Genomic DNA, 20,369 nt, shown 5'->3' with positions numbered 1-20,369 from the left:
TTTACAATCAAATTATTGCAGTGGCAACATTCTCTTACTTTTTTGGAATCTAATTACGACTCGGAGTTTAATAGGGTAAGTAATTTTTTCTAGATAACCTTTTGAGATTTGGAAGTCGGTTAAAAAGCCTTGACCATACTTTGGGTCTATAAATAATTATGTCGCCCGTCCACCAACAATGTTGGGTGTACAGTGTGGTAACCAAGTGTTCCTGGATATATTCAACTTATCCTAGTTGAGCAGGATACGTTTTTAGTTAGATTAATTCATATGGTTACAAAGATTCACAAATAATAGGAAATGGATTAATAAAAACTTCGCTCGGCAAAAACCCTAAAAGCTCTTTTAGGGTATTTTTGCCTTCAACATAGAAAACAAAGGTTCTACGAGTAAAAGGTACGTATCCATCATTCAAGAACGGAGTGTTAAAGTAGTAGGGCGTCCGCTAGCTAGCGCGGTTGCACGGGGCGCGGACGCGTGCGACGAATTTTACCTACAATGGCACTCGCGTGCGACCGCGCCAGCTAGCCTATAGAACAATAGCAGTAGTCCATAAGATAAGTAATTTTATTTGTTTCCTAACTATAATATGTAATATTTATAATGAAATACCTGGGTAACCGAGCTTCGCTCGGAAAACATATAAAAACTCGAACATGCGCGTTTTCCCAGAGATAAGACCTAGCTAGATCGATTTTTCGCCCCCGAAAACCCCCATATAGCAAATTTCATCGAAGTCGTTAGAGCCGTTTCCGAGATTCCCGAAATATATATATATATATAAATAAATAAATAAACAAGAATTGCTCGTTTAAAGGTATTAGATATAATGATATTCTTATTCTTATTTTATATATTGCCTAACTATAATATGTGATTTTTATGTTTATACCTAAGTATATTATTATTTGATAAAAGCATCAACCCTAATGCATTTAAAATACATTGGTTTCCAGCGTCACTTTAATTAAAAGTTTTTTTTGTAATTTACTATATTTTACATAATAAACAACATTTCAAATTCTTATGACTTTATTTACAAACATTCTCAACAACATAGCCAAGTTTTAACAAAGTTACGATTAAGTACCTTATGGTAGCAATTATTCCTAAATTTAATATCACAGCATCGGTCACCAACTTCAACCAACAATGCCGAAATTATAACCAAGCTTTGAGATAAATAGAATCATTGATAATCAGATCACAAGGTACCTTTTTACAAGCACCATCTCACTTATCCACTGCAAACCTATACTGAACCCTATGTCTGTACACCTCACCAGGTTTCAGAATAGGGCTAGGGAAGTTTGGATGGTTGATGGCATCGGGGTAGTTCTGTGTTTCGAGGCAGAAGCCACCATGGCGTTGGTAGCCGGTGCCTCCTCTACCGGGTATAGGGTTGCCAGATCATAAGGCGCTATTATCGGGAAAAAATATACATTTTTCGGGATTTTGGGACTTAAGTCGGGAAAAAAATACCATCGCTCCCTCACCGCATAATCTCTCGCCACGTACGCCCCGCGCGCTCGCTCGACGACAGTTCGGAACTTGAAATCATTGTTTTATAACGTGAACCTGTTTTTCGGGACAATTTGCACTTGGTCGGGAATCGGGAACACATGCTAAAAATCGGGAGAATCCCGCCAAATCCCGACCATCTGGCAACCCTAACCGGGTAGCGGTAATTCGGGTGGGTGAAGCAGGTAGTAGCCGGTACAGAACTGCAGGCCGGGTTGATTGCTGTAGACTTCAAGTGAGCGACCTGAAGGCGGGTGGTGCATGCGCGCGACGAAGTTAAGCGTCTGAAAATTGAAGGATTTTGGGTCTTCTTCTTCCTCGCGTTATCCCGGCATTTTGCCACCGCTCATGAGAGCCTGGGGTCCGCTTGGCAACTAATTCCAAGAATTGGTGTGGCCACTAGTTTTTACGAAAGCGACTACCATCTGACCTTCCAACCCAGAGGGGAAACTAGGCCTTATTGGGATTAGTCCCGTTTCCTCACGATGTTTTCCTTCACCGAAAGCGACTGGTAAATATCAAATGATATTTCGTACATAAGTTCCGAAAAACTCATTGGTACGAGCCGGGGTTTGAACCCGCGACCTCCGGATTGAAAGTCGCACGCTCTTACCGCTAGGCCACCAGCGCTTCCCCTTTGGGTCACGAGGTCATATTAGAACTTTTCTTAGGTATAGGTATTTTTACTATTGAAATATTCAAGACTTATGGAAACTGTAAATTAACTACATTATGTAACGAAAATAGTAGGGATCCGTTTAAAGGATATTCCGTGTCGTGTTCTGATTATTTAGGAAAGAGTAGGATAAAATTGATTTGACGCAATAAAAAATATACCTATATAATGAAGAGGCAGAATTCGTCCAAGACCCTCCATGCAAAGAAATTTCTCTCTAATAAATGAACGGATCTTATATCATCCCTAAAGGTAATCTTTCCAATATTAAGCCTATAGGCTGGGGGAAAATATATATCTACGAAATTTCGGTATGATCAATCGCAAACCATACCTACCTAGCTAGATGAATAAGATAAGCGCAAGAAGACACTTCAATATACCTTTTCGTTATAGTTTGTAACACAGAAGTTGTGATGGAAGATGGGCCCAACGTTTCTGATGAGGTCACCCAACCGCTTGGGTGTGCGGAGATCGAAGGGTGTGCCGCCCACTGCGATGAATTCGCCGTTTGGCATGAATTCCTCGTCTCCATCGGTTATCCTGGGAAGTAGGTTTTAACAGTTTTCTTTGTTATTTGGTCAGACGGTCAGTAGTCTCTGGCTTACACAAGATTCTAATTCGTCTTTTCGGTGTCCGCTCAAACTGTCATGATGATGATAAGGGTCTTAAAATTGGGGCAGAATCTCAAATCCATTGCGAAACGGTAAAATTGTATTTTGCTTGAATAAATAATATATAAATTGAATTAAAACGGTGTTCGAATATAAACGCTAAATCTCTTGCGCAAATTCTTGCTTAATTCTGAATTTTAATGAAGAAGTTGTTTTAACCTTTTGGACGCCAATGACCGATATATATACGCACCGCAGGTCCAACGCCAAAGACGTATAAATCGGTCATAGACCACAAAGCAACATAGACCTAGATGCATATGCATAAAGTTCAATTTCAGTTTTGACACTTCGATGACGTGGCGTCTGAGAGACAGCTTTTGTGTTTGACATGGCGTCGAAAAGGTTAATCTGTGAGTCGGGAAAAAGGCGTTGTTTTTTACCAGTGACCACCGTCCCTTAAGATGAGCCTCGCCAACTCACACGCTGATGACTTGAGTATAAAATAATAAAATTACTTTGGTCGTTGACATCACCATCATCCCCCATGATGAGAATCTCGTGAAGGCCGAGAAGGACAAGTCCAGTAAGTACCTAGACTTGGCTCACAAGATAACCGCCATGTGGGATGTTGATTCGACGATCATTGTCCCGATGGTCGTTTCAGTGAACGGTCTAATAGCGAAGAGTCTCGACCAACATCTTGAGAGACTCTCGCTAGGTGGTTGGATCAAGGGCCAGATGCAGAAGGCGGTGATCATTTCATTTCATTTCATTTCATTTCATTTCATTTATTTATTCACAAGCAATATTTACATCGCATTGGAAATTATACTTACAAATTGGCTAACACAAAAGAAATACACAGTAACATACAAGTAATACACATTATTTTGCCCAACAACAAGAAAAATAATTATCTAGGTAATTAAAAAAAAAAATACAATTACAATAAAATTTACAAATGTAGAAAGTCAGTCGAAATTTATATATAAAAAAAAAATAATATATGTCAAGTACGGAATAATTATATCACCTATATTGTCACATGAATAATTCTAATTAGAGTGTATATATTTAATGTGATTTAATGTCAATTCAAAAAGCATTTCAATTAGTGGGCTGACAAAATTCTTCCACTGAGTACAAACACTTGCTTAGCAAAAATATCTTGAGCTTGGTTTTAAACATGTTTACATTGACGATCATCTTCAATTCAACAGGTAATCTATTAAAGAGAATAATGGCCTGATAGCTTGCCGAGTGCTTCACTACTTTAAGCTTAGCCGTGATTGTTTGTGGCAAGTCTTTTCTCCTAGTAGCTAGACGGAGTTCTCTGTCCTCTGGAGTTTCTATAATAAAAATAGACTTAATTAAATCGGTTAGTACCACCAAGATATACAGACTAGGCACAGTGAGAATTTCATATTCCAAGAAATAGCTCTTACAGGACTCTGTCTGTGGTACTCTAGCTATCGTTCTTATTGCTCTTTTTTGAGCCACAAAAGCTGTTTGTATATTGTACTTATAACTGTTACCCCAAAACTTGACGCTATATCGTAACCTGGATTCGATCAATGCGTAGTAGACAATCTTTAATTGAGATAGTTTTGCTTCGTCTCTAAAACTCCTTAGGGCATAGCAAGCAGAACTAACAGAGATCTTGGACACGGCGCGGATAGTCCGCCGGTTCCTCTCTCTGCAGCCCTGACCACCGGCAGCTTGGGCCTTGCCCCGCTGTTGGCGGCACCCAGGTTAGGTTTTTTATAATGTGTTTATATGTTTTTTTTATTGTTTTGTAAGTGTTTTTATATTTTACTTTTATACTCATATTATAAATAACCTAACGTAAGATAAAAATAAATAAAGGTAATAAAATTACTTACTTGTCGGAATTAATTAAAGCAATGTGCTCATACAGCGCGTCAGCGCCTGCATCATGGCCTCCCAAATTAAAATAAGCATGGTTGCCCAGATTCACAATAGTCTTCTTGGAAGTAGTTGCTATGAAGTCTTGGTGAATTATCATGTCATCAGTGACCTCGTAGATAATGGTGGTGATCAGGTCTCCGGGGAAACCTTCCTCGCCGTCTTTGGATAGGTAGCTGAACAAGACTCGGTTGCCGTTGATTTCTGCATTCCAGTTTTTCTGAAACAAAATGGCAGTGAATTAGGTATGTAGCCAGTAACAGAATAAGCAATAGTATTGTCATACCACTTAAGCGTCAACGTCAACCGGCGATCGTATCGTGAGTCATTCAGTTACAAGATACTGCGGGAATAGCTTCAAATGTCAGCGCCATCGCGCAAACGGGTGAACATATATGTATACGATCGTTAAGATTAGCCTCAGCCATAGAATAAAACGCGTCTGTCACGATCAGGACAGATATGGTACGCTATTGGTGTGGAACGGAGTACTTTTAGCTACCTGTAGCAAAGCGACGAAATCGCGGAGTGAGCCACGCCTGCCTCAGCCTCACCTTATGGAAACCCTCATAGCCTCCATGCAAGAAGTGCCTCCCGAAGTTCTGCGCGACATGGTGAGTTTGCCCATCCAGCTCAAACCGAGCGTCCTTAATGCGGTTGATAACTCTCCCTACTGGCGCTCCAAGCAGAGTGGGTGTGTTGATCTTCGCGTAGCTCGCGATGTCGTCGTAGCCGAGGCAAACGTCGGCGACTATGTCTTTTTTGTCGGGTATCTGTAATTATCAAGCTGATTATAGTTTTCATTCAGCAATTACTATTGATCAAGACCTCTAGACTGAGCATAGTAGCGCTACCCCCTCTGCCACAAATATACGGTAGTTTTACTCCATCTTCGAGTCAGTGTCTTTGTGTGACGTCCGTGTCTTTGACCGGACCAATCACGGCACGGGACTCGCTCACCTCGTCCCCCGCACCCCAGTATTTTTGGCAGCATGGGTTTCATGAAATAAATTGCTCTTAAGTCCGTCTAGAGGATTCCTAGTCTATGATCAAGACTGAGGTCTGGCAGCTGGGTTTGCGGTTGGTAATTAAAAGCATCAATATTTCATAGCTGTTGGAATACCTTGTACCTATAAATAAATAAATAAGGGCACGTTAGACCGGGCCGTGTCCGGCCCGGAGCTTACGGCGCTTACTTTTCTATGACAAATGACAGGTGATCACGTGATGCTTTCCATAGAAAACTAAGCTCCGGCCCGGACACGGCCCGGTCTAACTGGAGTCATCAGTGTGCATTTGATACTTAACTTAAACCTGTAATTCAAAGGTGAATACTCAAAGTAGTTAGGAGTTTGGATACTAACCTACCTACTAAAAATATCTCTTATCTATTTAATACTCACACGGATGGAATAGACTGCGGCTCCAAAAGAGATGACGGACACAGACATTCCGGAATCAGTGTCCCATTGGAACTGACGCACTTTCTCGTTCCCCAGGGTCCTAGGGGCGGACTCACGGAGGCGGACCATGTTTACTAGAACAATTAAGTAGGTACCTAGTAAATACCTAATACATTTTCTTGTTGTGTTGTTTTATGTGTTCTTTTCACGGTCCGCAAGATTAATTTAATGAGAACTAACAATCCTGATGTCGATGGGGCTCTCGTTAGGTTACAGATTAGTTTTTTTAACAACAACATAGAAGGTAGTTAAAGGCTGGTAGGTATGTTTTTTTTTGGCTAAATGTTACCTGATACTTAAGGTAAACGTACTGATGCTCGACGCGGTACCAGTACATGTCATCTTGAAACTTAAGTCATTTATCAATAGGTGTCAGCAGGGTGTCATCTATTGGGCATTAGCATGTCGAGCACTAGAACGTTTACCTTACCTGATCCAATAAATAAAGCATACCGCTATACACCCCTAACATTCTGAAAGTCTCTCTTGTACAATTTTGTAGGCATTACCTGCGTATTTTTTCAAAATCTTTTGCAGAAATAAGTTCAATCAAATGTGATAAGCGCGGCCATCACAGAAGAGATTCGATTTCTCTAAATTTTATTTTATTTTATTTTATTTATTAGGCACACAAAACAGATAACATTTGTTACATGAAATAATTATTTTCAGTACAGGTTTTGGTTGGGAATGCCATCCAAAGCATGTATGCACATCATGAAAACATATTGGAGCGAAAACTACAACTATGCTAAGGCTACAGCTAACTAACTTAATTACACAGTAAAGCAATTTTTGACACAAAACATAATAATTCACATCAAGAAAAGAGTGAAAATAATAATTATAATTTTAGTTTGATAAATGTGATAACCTTTATTCACGACAGTAAATAATACTATCGATAAGCGGAGACTTACGACAGAGCTTTTTTAAATATGATGTTACATATTTGCCTTGTCTTGTTTATTTCCATAATTTACTTAGTAATTTTGGATACCTAAATTAATTTATAATTAGTCAATCGTTGACAAGCGTCGATGTTATGAATAAAATTATCTGAATTTTCTGAGTAGGCTAAAGGTATTCGGGTAAAAATGTCCATTATAGGCTAGCGGTGCCGTTACCATATTTTATTGATTAATATTTGAGGGAGACCGAGCTTTGCTCGGAAAACATAAAAACTCAAAAATGCGCGTTTTCCCAGAGATAAGACCTAGCTAGATCGATTTTTCGCCCCCGAAATCCCCCATATAGCAAATTTCATCGAAATCGTTAGAGCCGTTTCCGAGATCCACGAAATATATAAATATACAAGAACTGCACGTTTATAAAGTTAGGTATACTATTGTATTTTTTAAGTATATGCAAGCGTAGATCTGAGAACGATATTGCAGATATGAGCTAATACTATGTAGCCGGCAGTAGATGCAATGGACCTTTTGGACGCCAATGACCGATATATCCGCACCGTAGGTTCAACGCCAAAGATCGATTAATCGGTCACAGACCACAGAGCAACATCGACCTACGTGCATATGTGTACGATGTGGCGTCTGCGTCTGAGTGACAGCTTTTGTGTTTGACACGGCGTGGAAAAGGTTAAAGAAAAAAAAAACAATTTATAGAAGAAAACTATATCGGTACTTACCAGTCGTGCGCTCTTACAGAGGTCCCGCGAAATAATGGTCTCAACATATGATTTAGTATGGGGCTCTTATCGTGAGCGTCAGGATGGCATCAACAGGGCGTCAACATGTTAAACCCGGCCTTAACCTAACCGATATGCATAAATACACTATCGGATATATAATAATTACTACATCTCGTGAGTATTTTGGATGTCTTATCTATAATTCTTCTTATATGAAAATCACTCGTTAGGTTCCATACAGATCGATCTAGCTAGAACCATGCAAACTGAGCAAAGCTTGTACTAAGGTACCTACTAGGTGGCGTTATTACATCAGAAACATAGAAATCATCCATAACCTCTAGCTTCGAAGGCATGATGATTGATGATTCAACATTTCCCCTAATTTTAGTACATTGCGATCATGTCAATAATCCTAGTGGGCTCCATATACAAATCCTACTGGCGACTGGCAAGAAAAACACATCACACGACCTCACCACAAACCATACATCGTCTACTCTTAATATTAGGTTAGCAAATAAAAAAAACAAATGATTGGTACAAAATAATTTCGTATAATAATCACATAGCCCTCAAAACATTCTTCATTACAATTACATTCGTCAAAACCGTATATACCCGATGCTTCTAAGTTGATGTCGGCATCTGACTTAACAGCTTTTCATTACCTACAAAGCTAACGTTTTGCTATAAAGCTGACGCTTCAGGCCGCGTACCCAACATGCCAATCGCTTACGCTCCGTAGCGATCGAAACGCAACTGTCACTGTCGCACTAATATGGAAGAGTGATAGAGAGATACCAAGCGTTTCGTTGTCGAAGCGATAGCGATTGTCACCTTGGCTAGGATGGCTGTAAGTATTCTTCTGAGTTCTGAGAGACCAAGGTAACTAGGTTGGATCGTCGTTTCAAATTAGTAAATTAGTACCTAAATGACTTTATTGATTTTCCTTAATTATTGACTCATCAAAGCCCTAGACAATCTTATCCTAATATTAGGTACATCAATTATATCTGATACAGTAATCTCAATACAAAACAAGGATCGAATTCAAGGACATGGTTACCTAATTAAGTAGAGACCACAGTAGGCTCAGAACTGCACTCTGACCCGAAAGCATAAACGACTCTATGACGATAAATGTCTCCAGGCTTCAAGATCGGACTAGGGAACTTCTCATGGTGCACTGCATCTGGGTACTTCTGAGTCTCCAAACAGAAGGCTCCGTGTCGTCTATAGCCGACGCCATCTTTGCCGACGAGAGCTGCGTCGGTGGGAGCTGGGAGGAAGTAGCTGGTATATAGCTGGACACCAGGCTGGTCGCTGTAGACCTCGAGGTAGCGGCCGGAGGGAGGGTGGACCACGCGGGAGATGTAGTGGAGATCCTGAAAGGGAAATTCAGGTTTTGATACGTTTTTGGAGGGAGTGCATTTTCTCGCACTAATTTAATTGAGAGATATGTCAAATTAATAACAAATCAAGATAAAATTATCTAACTTCGAAAGTGCTACTAATACCTAGGAATTACAGTTGGCGTTTGTGTCTTGTCAGGCACCATAAAAAAAAAGAAGTTGGGACGTTATTTCCCAATGGAATTCAGAATCCATGGAAACATGGCGGTAACACCACATTAAAATCCCACTGTGGCCATTTTGATGCCAAACTCACTTAGACATTGTGAATTGAGTGGACCATTTCACAGTTACAACCCGAAAGTACTCAATGTACCTAGGTACTTGTAGCTTAACGATAGCTTTCATAGACAAGAGCTCAGACCAATGTTTGTCCTCAGCTCACGATGCTCGACAAAGCCTGTTACATATACGAGTAACACTTTAAACTCTCGCGTTTTGTACACATATTTAATTACACAAACGGGTCTACCGCCGGGGTTTGTTGGGACGTCAGTCTTTCCGTGACCACAGCTGGTGCAACTCAGCTGAAACGTCGGAATTAAAGGTAAAGACAATGAAATTATATCGCGGTAGACCCGTTTGTGTAATTAAATAAAGCCTGTTACCTCCTTCCCAAACGTAGTAATGCAGAAGTTGTCATCAAACAGCTTCGGGTTCTTAGATATGATATCGCCGAGTCGCTTCGGCGTGCGCAGGTCGAACGGCGTGCCCCCCACGTTGGCCAGGCGACCGGTCGGGATGGAGTTGTCATCGGTTTCAGTGATTCTAGAGAAATTGGTACACTTTTTAATATTTAGGACTTTTTTGCCGTTTGTTTCTTGAAACCACCTAGTTTCTAATTAATATGGGTTAAAAAAGATTAACTGATCAAGTTCTGGGAGATAAAAATCTTGAATATACTTGCGCGGTCTGACCATGAACATATTTTCTTTGCATTAGATCTCTCGCTCATCGTAGCGTTCAGATCATCCCGATTGATTTATGTTTGCTTAACCCATAATACTATGCAATTTCCAGGTACCTATATTTAATTCCTATTAACGCATTGCTTTCTCTTAAGCCTTAGAACGCCATCCATCATATTTAATTCACGATTAAGGGCGCAAGCGAATCGTAGATAAAGGATGACTCACGCTATAACCGGGTCCGGGTCCGGGTCGAGGCTTCCGAGGGGTCCGACCAACTCTGACCGTTCTAGCGTCATCCTAAAAAGTTTCTGGCACTGAGCACCAATATTTACGACAACTTAGGCACATCGTAAAACTTACTTATCAGCAAATAAAGCGACCACATGTTCCATCAACTCCTGAGCCCCCCCATCATGCCCAGCCAAGTTGAAGTACGAGTGATTAGTCAGGTTCACGACCGTTTTCTTCGTGGTAATGGACTGGAAGTCCACGTGGAAGCGATCGTCGTCGGTCAGCTCGTAAGTGACGCTGGTTACCAGGTCGCCGGGGTAGCCCTCCTCGCTGTCGGGCGAGAGGTAGCTGAAGATCACTTTGTTGCCATCGACTGTTGTGTGCCAGTTTACCTAGAATTATCATAGCTTTTGCCCACAAGTTCCCTTTAAAGGACAAATGTCATAAAGGGTATGTGTACCACTTGGCATCGATTCCAAATTTTATGATACCCTAATGTCAGAATACTAAGGTGTTAAATTGTTAAAAATAAAAAGCCCATCTTTCTTATTTCCCATAAATGTTAAATACAGTGAAACCTGGATAATTGCAATCTCAAGGGACCGGCAATTTTTTGTCAATTAACCAGGTTTTTCAATTAAGCAGGTCGTGCCAATTAACGAGGTTCAAAAAATCGTTGTGTCAATTATAGAGGCCTTTTAGTCTCAAGGGACCGGGACCGGACCTTTGGTTGCAATTATTGAGGTTTTGCATTTATCCAGGTGTCAATTAACCAGGTTTCACTGTAGTTCAAAGGTTTAAGGTAAATTGTCGTGAACAGAACCGATTGGCATCATCAGAGGATGTTCGCGGACGTTACTCACGAGTGCACATTCAGATATATGCCTGTTTTCATCTCACTTGCACGAAAAAGATCTTATTTCATGCAGGTGTACCGAAGGGTAAAGGCCTATAATATTAATAACGCACCTTATCAAACCCCACGATCCCGCCGTGCAAGTGGTTCTCCCCTATATTCTTCGCTAGCTTGTACTGCACGCCGTCTATCTCAAACTGGGCGCGCGCTATGCGGTTGGCGCAGCGGCCCACCGTGGCCCCAAAGTACGGCACGTTGCGCTGGACGTAGCTGTCGACATCGTCGAAACCAAGGGCGATATCGGCGATTTCGCCGTTCTTGTCGGGTACCTGGCAATTTAGAATATATCATCTTTAAATGCCCCCCTTGGACCAAGAACTGCCCCCTGCAAGTATACTTTGATGCCTCCTGCCAACACTATGGCGAGGAGGAGACTAGCTTTCACTTACCTACTACTTAGCAGAATGTGTTGTGTACGCCGCGACGCGATATAACGCATTCGGTACAGATAAATTAGATGAGAGTGAACTAAAGGACGTTGAACTGAAAAATGTCCTTCTGTTCTGCAAAAGTACAGGGAACCAGCCATCAACTGCCTGCCTGTTTCTCGCCGGGTTTTCTACAGTACCTACAACTAAGCAAAACTCGATCTGTGTTCCGTCATCACGCGTCTTATATGTGTTCCCAAATACTATATTCTTTTTTCAGACTAACAAAGCTGGCTCGCCTGAGTATAAGTAAGTAAGTATTTATTTGCAAAGAATAAGTAGGTACAATAGCTACTTACTTTAACAGACTGTATGATGGCTCCATACGAGATAACAGTGACAGAGACGCCCGACGCAGAATGCCACGTGAACCGCCGAACCGTCTCCTTCTTGAAGGGGGTTGACTGCTCTTCCACTAGTCGCACCATGGTGAGATTGTCGTGGTTCTTTGCTGAAAAACAACAGTTATTAACAAGTAGAATTTATTACTATTTGTTAGATGGGGTAGAGAATCCACATACCTGAGTACCTAATCGTTTTTAGGGTTCCGTACCCAAAGGGTAAAAACGGGACCCTATTACTAAGACTCCGCTGTCCGTCCGTCCGTCCGTCCGTCTGTCACCAGGCTGTATCTCACGAACCGTGATAGCTAGACAGTTGAAATTTTCACAGATGATGTATTTCTGTTGCCGCTATAACAACAAATACTAAAAACTGAATATAATAAAGATTTAAGTGGGGCTCCCATACAACAAACGTGATTTTTGACCGAAGTTAAGCAACGTCGGGCGGGGTCAGTACTTGGATGGGTGACCGTTTTTTTGCTTGTTTTGCTCTATTTTTTGTTGATGGTGCGGAACCCTCCGTGCGCGAGTCCGACTCGCACTTGGCCGGTTTTTAGCATACCTACTTATTTCTAATCATAAGCTTACTAAAGGTACTTACCTATACATACTAAAGGTACCATAAAGGTACCTATGCAAAAACTAACAACTAATTGAAAGAGTGTCCTGAAGGGAAGAGTAACTTCCGCCATAGAGAAATATAGTAAGTAAGTCAAGAGTGCTCACTCCATACATCAGTTAGACTATTAATTTCAGTGTCTACATCTAGCATCGAATAGCCGAACTATCAGTACTGCTACTTGACGATAGATGTAGCACCGACCGGAAAGTCTTATGCTGTTGAGATAAGACTTTCCGGTCGGTGCTACATCTATTGTCAATTAGCAGTACTGATAGTTCCGCTACTCGATGCTAGATGCTAATAGTCTTTTTGGTACTAAAACTGATGTATGGAGTGAGCAATCTATGTATTTTTTTCTCTATTCTTCCGCTGAGTTCATAAGTTATCTTATCTTCTTATTCCGTGCCTTACCCCTTCGTTTTAGGTTTGCCCTTAATCTATTCTTTTTTTAGTTTAATACTTAATTTTAATAATAGTTTATTAGTTTTGTTTATGCAATAAATAAAGACCCTTTTTTATCTTTTGCCTTAATTTAAAGGCTATAATAGAAAATATTGAAATTGCTCTTTATAATCAAATGGTTTTTAAATCCAAAACTTACTTCTACGCCTTTGAAAACACGCTTCACTTAAGCAGAACATGAGTAGATAATTACTACTACTACTACTAACTTGATAATTAAAGACACAACAGTCTTCGGTTTAAATTCCAATATTGATAATTATTGGTCAAGTACAGTCAACATCAAAAGTAGCGGATGAAACAGTCGAACACAGGTATCTGCCAACATCGAATACTTTACCAAATAGTGATATAGGTCGAGTGGGAGATAGGTATCTCTTATGCGTTCAAAAGTATTCTGCCACAGACAATTTTTAGGGTTCCGTACCCAAAGGGTAAAAACGGGACCCTATTACTAAGACTCCGCTGTCCGTCCGTCCGTCCGTCCGTCCGTCCGTCCGTCCGTCTGTCACCAGGCTGTATCTCACGAACCGTGATAGCTAGACAGTTGAAATTTTCACAGATGATGTATTTCTGTTGCCGCTATAACAACAAATACTAAAAACAGAATAAAATAAAGATTTAAGTGGGGCTCTCATACAACAAACGTGATTTTTGACCGAAGTTAAGCAACGTCGGGCGGGGTCAGTACTTGGATGGGTGACCGTTTTTTTGCTTGTTTTGCTCTATTTTTTGTTCATGGTGTTAGTTAGCTAGCGTCAGCATGGGCACAAAGGCCTCAATCTTCCAGGCAGAAGTCTTCGCCATCAACAAATGTGCGGAGATTAACCTGGACAGAAACCTAAGACACCAACATATCTACATCAACTCAGACAGCCAGGCTGCTCTGCTGGCACTAGAATCCCTTGAGTCAAACTCAAAACTAGTCCAGAACTGTAAAACAAACCTAAATGCACTGGCTAACTCCAACAAAGTCACACTTAGATGGGTACCAGGGCACTCCGACATTAACGGAAACGAAGAAGCAGACGAACTTGCAAGAAAGGGCGCAGACACACCCCTGGTCGGCCCAGAACCGTTCTGTGGAATCACAAAACGGGATGCATATTCTCTGCTCAGCGACTTAGAAAAAAAGAGAGCAATCGATTGGTGGAAGTTCGCTAAAGGACAAGTACACTCGAAAGCTCTAATCAAAGGGTTCAACAGCAAAATCGCTAAGGAGCTTCTGGGGCTCAAAAGGCACAAAACTTGCGCGGTGACTAGAATACTGACTGGACACTGTAAGTTGAACAGGCACATGTTTCAAATTGGCAAGAAACAAGATGCGACATGCAGGTTCTGCCAGGAGTCAGAGGAGACTGCAATGCACATTCTCTGTTCCTGTGGACCACTAATGTCAAAAAGAAGTACCTACTTAGGGCGGCATGTATGTATGTTGTATGTATGTGTGTATGTACCCTATGAGGTACAGAACGTTACGGCCCAAAGCATCTGTAATTTTCTGGATGCAACGGGCATTAGTAATGAACTTTAAAGGGCCGTCACAATAGATCAATACTTGGTCGACGTGACACTCAAAGGCCCGATACCACCCCAATAATAATAATAGCTAGACAGTTGAAATTTTCACAGATGATGTATTTCTGTTGCCGCTATAACAACAAATACTAAAAATAGAATAAAATAAAGATTTAAGTAAGTGGGGCTCCCAGACAACAAACGTGATTTTTGACCGAAGTTAAGCAACGTCGGGCGGGGTCAGTACTTGGATGGGTGACCGTTTTTTTGCTTGTTTTTTTTTTTTGCTTGTTTTACTCTATTTTTTGTTGATGGTGCGGAACCCTCCGTGCGCGAGTCCGACTCGCACTTGCCCGTTTTTTATATATCTGATATACCTAGTTTGTCAAAAGGACTGTCTCATTTCAAACATAGAGAGAATCATACTATCTTTCATTAGTACTAGCACCCAAAAGAAAAGGATGAGTATAACACTGATTTAAACTTTCACGATTTTTACACATCTCGTGTAAAAGTCGTGTGTCGTGGTCTCGGAGTCTTAGACTCCGGGGACAACGCCGTCCTCGAAACGTCGGAGGTAAATCTTAAAACTTAGATACGCGATTAAGTCCCGTTGTACAATTTAATAATAAATAGGATGAGTATAGTTTTTTAATTCTTATTTACTGACAAATTTGGTTAGACCAACTATATATGCCTCTTTTTATGCCTTTAGAGAATGGAACCTATAGTCTGATACGTTACTTTTCATGCTGACTGTACCAGTCCTATAAAGATCGTATCATGTTGCTTATCAACAACTACCTGAGTGAAATGACATAAGCGCTATCATTTTCAAGAGGGAGACTTATGTTGCATTACGTTGCAAAGACATAAGGCCCAGCGATGGTCAGATAAAGAGTATTGCTTTCAATAAATACCTACTTATCAGAAAAATATTTTATTGTTAACAGAGCGCAGTTTTATCGCCTGCAGTTATTTGTGCGATAAATGAACACAGACAAGTTCATGACCTGACAGTCCATCATACACAAAGGTAAAATATAAACACAGGCAAAAATAATGAAGTTGGAAGTAAACTCGGTTAATTATCAATGCCCATAACTTATTGTGTTGGTTCCTCTTTACTGAGGATCGTGACCACTTGTTCAGTTCGTGATTTGTCTCCATTGGTCTCGATCTCTCGTAGCCCTCACTGCTTAAAATAGTGTATGTTTCTATACATAATTATAGGCATTAAAACACTCGTGTGATCCTTTTAAGATACTCACTTCGTTCGTTTCTTAAACCCACGCTCGTATTTTGATGCCTATTGCCTTAACTTGCCCATACAGGTAGGCACCTATTATACAGCCTGAATATCTTTCAGAAATTATATAGGGGACGGAATTAGTGAGAAAATACATCTGTACTGGATGATTTTAGCTTTTCGATTTTTTAGTCTAAGTCTAGTTCCAGTTTTGGGCCGTTTTATCCACATGTTTCCCTATCCTCATCATCATATCAAAACCAACACGTTTTTTGTAATCTTGGCCAAGTCATCGATTCCTTTCATACTCGTATTCACCCCACAATAACTTATTTCAATTGTTTATCTTAAAAAAATGAGAATAATCGTACTTCGAAAGTTAAAAGAAACGTATCAGTTTCTGCACACCTCTTAGAACAACAATCACATCATGCGCATCACAAATGCAAATCAGAGCATGACAAATGAAAAAGATCTTCCTTGACCTCTACAGGAACTAGATTCTGATTTAATAATGTGTTATAAATAAAATGTAAAATAAAAAATATAAAAATAGCTACCATCGCTAACCTTATTGCATCGTAATAAGATATACCTACCTACTATTATTCACAGTCAGAGCTCTGTGTACTTGTGTTTACACTAGGTACTTATTGTTATTAAATAACTCATACTAGTTAACTATCGCAAAACCACCCAAATATAATCCAAAAGTACCCAACTTTTGAATGCCGAAGTTCTATGTCAAAATACGTTTACAAGTGGATGAAAAAACTCAGACAAAACCAAAAAGAACATTGATTTTAAGTACTTACACTTACGTATTTAACATGTAGACTATAGTTGTAGTACTTACTGGACTATACATACCTAGTTGGTTATAATTTACGGTACACTATTATTTATATTCACGAAAATAAATAAAGAATGCACCAACTTACCGGCCATATATGACACGACAACTGTGTGTTGCTGACAGAAGGCAGCCGGCGTTTTATAACTGTGAAGTTGGCCGCACTTGATAACAATGATAACATACATATTTAGGTAGTCCACTTAGACAATTCATAATAAGCCTTAATGTAAAGGCGTAAGGTGCACAGATAGTCAGTGTTGCTGTTCGTACATGTACGGCGAGTAATAAATAAATACGTGGGTGTATTATAAAAGTGGACCGCCGCTGCAATCTCTTTCACATTCAATATTTTCATAGATTATCCTTTAGAGTAGCTAAAATTGTTCGTTGTTTGGATTTCTAAGTAGTTTGTTCATAATAGTTCATGTAAAATATTTAAATATATAGGTACCTACCTACTATTGATGTATCCATTCGCACGTACATATTATTGATAAGTTTATTGCACCAATCAATCATTTTATTGCTGCACAATTAGGTATCATCTTGGGTCGTCCCATTCGTTTTTCGTCAAATTCTTAAATTAGTCCTATTCTGCTTTCGTCACTCATTCTACATCGAAAACCACTGACGATTGTGACGAATGTAGAATGGGTGACGAAAGCAGAATAGGACTAATTTAAGAACTTGACGAAAAACGAATGGGACGACCCAAGATGATACCCACAATTATGTCATGAAGAGCCAAAGCAAATAAGCTTGTAACCTATGCAACATATAAATATCATAACATTCATAGCCTAAGAAAGGTTCACTGACCTCCATCGACCATATAGCTTGCAGTTAGGGTTGCTATACGTCCAGAGTTTTTGTTCCTTTGTCCGGAATACAAAGTATAAATGGGATGGTCTGTTCATATGTCGGCCGCCGATATATTATAGAGATTCTTTGTGGGGGCACTGGGGGCCCGGTTTGAGTCGTGACAGTGACAGTAGATAACATGCGTACTGTATGATATGAATATTTTTGCAAAAACGTAATGCTTAACCCAATAATTGTAGAAAAAAAGTAACCATTATAAAATAGTTGTATACATACTCAAATGAAACTGTTTACTGTTTAGTTTTTGTTAAAATAAGAGAGCAGTACCTCTTAACACAGGTAATAATTTACTTAAAAAGAGGTACTAAATACTATAATGTTATCTGTAATTTACTCTTGATCGAATAAATATTTTTTAATTTAATTTACTAATGTTTTTTCATTTCTTTTTTTGTAACTAGGTAAATAGGTAGGTACATACAATTATTTTACGGCAGTTATATAATTCTATTAATGTTATTATCTATCTCTACGCTACTTATTTCAATTAATAGTACTTATATGGTTGACCAATTCGAACCTTTATCGGAAATGTATGTTACTTATACCACAAACTTCCGTTCGACAGTATAGAACGGTAAGTTCAGGCCTATACATAGTGAGCGTCGTTACATTTAGTACATTATTGATAAAATTCCTTTCTATTTACCTACCCATCTGGGAGGGGGTTATTTAAATTAAAACCAATAGTTACGTTCGAAAAGTATAATAAAATTAATAAACATTAACTAGGTTTTAAATTAATTATTTAAATCAGATTTTCTCAAACATGTATAGGTAGGTATGTAGGTACCTATATTGATATTTAACTCCATCCATGCTATCTAGTTTCCCTGATGAGAGTGATGAGTGCATACCCCATATATTTACTTTATGCCATAATCTAAATAAATAACGCTAACTGTCGTGACGCGACTTTATTGTTAAGAGAATAAGAGCGCGTTAAGGTAATTTTGAACACCTCGCCCGCTTAGCAACTTCTGCTGCTGACTGTATCTGCACAGTTTTCCGTCATGTTGGGAGATCGGTGTCGTTGTAAGTGTCGGGTTACTGGTTCTCTGTCGGTCGCACTGGTGCCACTAATAGGTATGTTATAATAGTGCGATATAAAATAGTAGAAATTAAATAAAACCGAACTAAAAAAAACATACTAAATGTTTGCCATGTTTATGCATTTTACGTCAAAAATGTGACAGTTACGTAGGAAGTAGCGCCGTCAATAATTTTCAACAATTTCTTGTCGAACTTTTCTATCATAAAACAAAAAAGTTAAATTTTTAAACTTCTAAAATCCCAATAGAGTAGGCAATCCCACACTGGTTGCCTCCGATAGCCATCCTCACATACCCCCCCTCCCCCCAATCATCCCCCCAAGAGTTCTTGATAATGTAGTAGGGCGGGTTACTGGCCGTGTTGTAACCAACTATTTGCACGGCATGGTTTAACTTATCTTCTTTAACCCTGGAAAAAATATAACGGTTATATTTAATGGCTAATTGCGTTATAGGGACTATTCCGTCCACTAGCGTTTTTCTCGGTCGATGAACAAAATTGACAAAGCAGCGATTGCTTTTAGTTTTATTTTAGTAGTCAAAAGCAGATGGTTTTTTTTTTCCTGCGATTGAAAATCAAAGAAATATAGGTACGCTCGTGGATGGAATAATCCCTATGACGATGACGGAATTAGCCACATTGACCTTACCAAATATTAATTGATTATTGATTACAATATTTACAATGTCTAAGAGAAACGTGCTTCGAATTTGACAGCTAATGTAGATGGTGCTGTACGGCTCCGTTCATTAGGTATAAATTTGGAAACTTCGGTGTTCGCGGTAGGCGCTCTGGTATTTTTTTTTATAATTCTGACTGTCAAAAGCAGTCTCTGGAAACTCCCTTATTGACAAAAAATATGTGGCGATAAAGTTCGCAAGGCGACAACATACCGGACCGGAACCGGAACTTGACATTAATGCGTACATACGAGTGTCAGTCGACCATTTTGCAAAAATTTGAAATCCTACATTGGATTGTTGTGTGTGTGAAAATGGTCGGAAAAAGCCGATATTGTGAGATATGCGGCGTGAGAGAAATTTTCAGAGGAGGCTTCTTTGCCAAATTTCCCAAGGATGAACTGCGGTAAGTCAACAAGTTCCTAAATACAACTAGGGAATAAATCAAATTACTTTATTAAACATTTTGATTTGTTAGCCGCGTAAGCTGAAGGCCGACTGAGAAGCCGGTTCGAATCCTTCACTCCGTAATGCCGCAAGGGATTCAAATAGGAGGAGCAAGCACGTACTGCTCGCCCATAGAACTTTGGTTTAGACTTTCTAGGGTGACATCATAGACCGTAGTCTGTTCCTATATGAAGTTTAATTACTTACCTACTACAAAAGCTTTGATGTAATTCATTTTCATATTTAGCTACCTTTCTAAAGTACTTAAATTATTGGTTTACAGGTGTAAAACTTGGCTTAGACTGGTTGGAAAAGAAGATCTGATTCATGTCCCCATAGAGAAGTTGCATGAGCTACGTCATGTTTGTGGTGACCACTTTGACCGGAGAGACTTTGGGAAGACAGGAAATAAGCTAAAAAAAAGAGCATATCCAAAATTAAATCTTGCCGCACCTCCACTGACAGACCATCAATTAAGAGGATTCCCTCAACATGTAG

At 39.7% G+C, this 20,369-nt stretch overlaps 2 protein-coding genes across 2 annotated transcripts; both read right to left on the bottom strand.

Moving 5' to 3' along the window:
- Positions 1-1,196: 1,196 nt before the first annotated feature.
- LOC134654875 (galactose mutarotase-like) lies at positions 1,197-6,272 on the bottom strand. Its single transcript, XM_063510335.1, has 6 exons — positions 6,144-6,272; positions 5,295-5,513; positions 4,698-4,960; positions 2,581-2,740; positions 1,682-1,805; positions 1,197-1,412 (listed from the first exon to the last, which is right to left on the bottom strand). Exons 1-6 carry the CDS (start codon positions 6,270-6,272, stop codon positions 1,234-1,236), a joined length of 1,074 nt encoding a protein of 357 aa, XP_063366405.1. The 3' UTR covers positions 1,197-1,233.
- Positions 6,273-8,930: 2,658 nt separating this feature from the next.
- Positions 8,931-16,916, bottom strand: LOC134654543 (galactose mutarotase-like). Its single transcript, XM_063509992.1, has 6 exons — positions 16,895-16,916; positions 12,058-12,209; positions 11,384-11,599; positions 10,544-10,806; positions 9,881-10,040; positions 8,931-9,245 (listed from the first exon to the last, which is right to left on the bottom strand). Exons 1-6 carry the CDS (start codon positions 16,899-16,901, stop codon positions 8,931-8,933), a joined length of 1,113 nt encoding a protein of 370 aa, XP_063366062.1. The 5' UTR covers positions 16,902-16,916.
- Positions 16,917-20,369: the final 3,453 nt, after the last annotated feature.

This window comes from Cydia amplana, chromosome 15 (genome assembly GCF_948474715.1).
Source record: "Cydia amplana chromosome 15, ilCydAmpl1.1, whole genome shotgun sequence".
Taxonomy (NCBI): domain Eukaryota; kingdom Metazoa; phylum Arthropoda; class Insecta; order Lepidoptera; family Tortricidae; genus Cydia; species Cydia amplana.
Note: the sequence above shows the minus strand (reverse complement) of the source record. Positions and strands in the feature narration are given on the sequence as shown.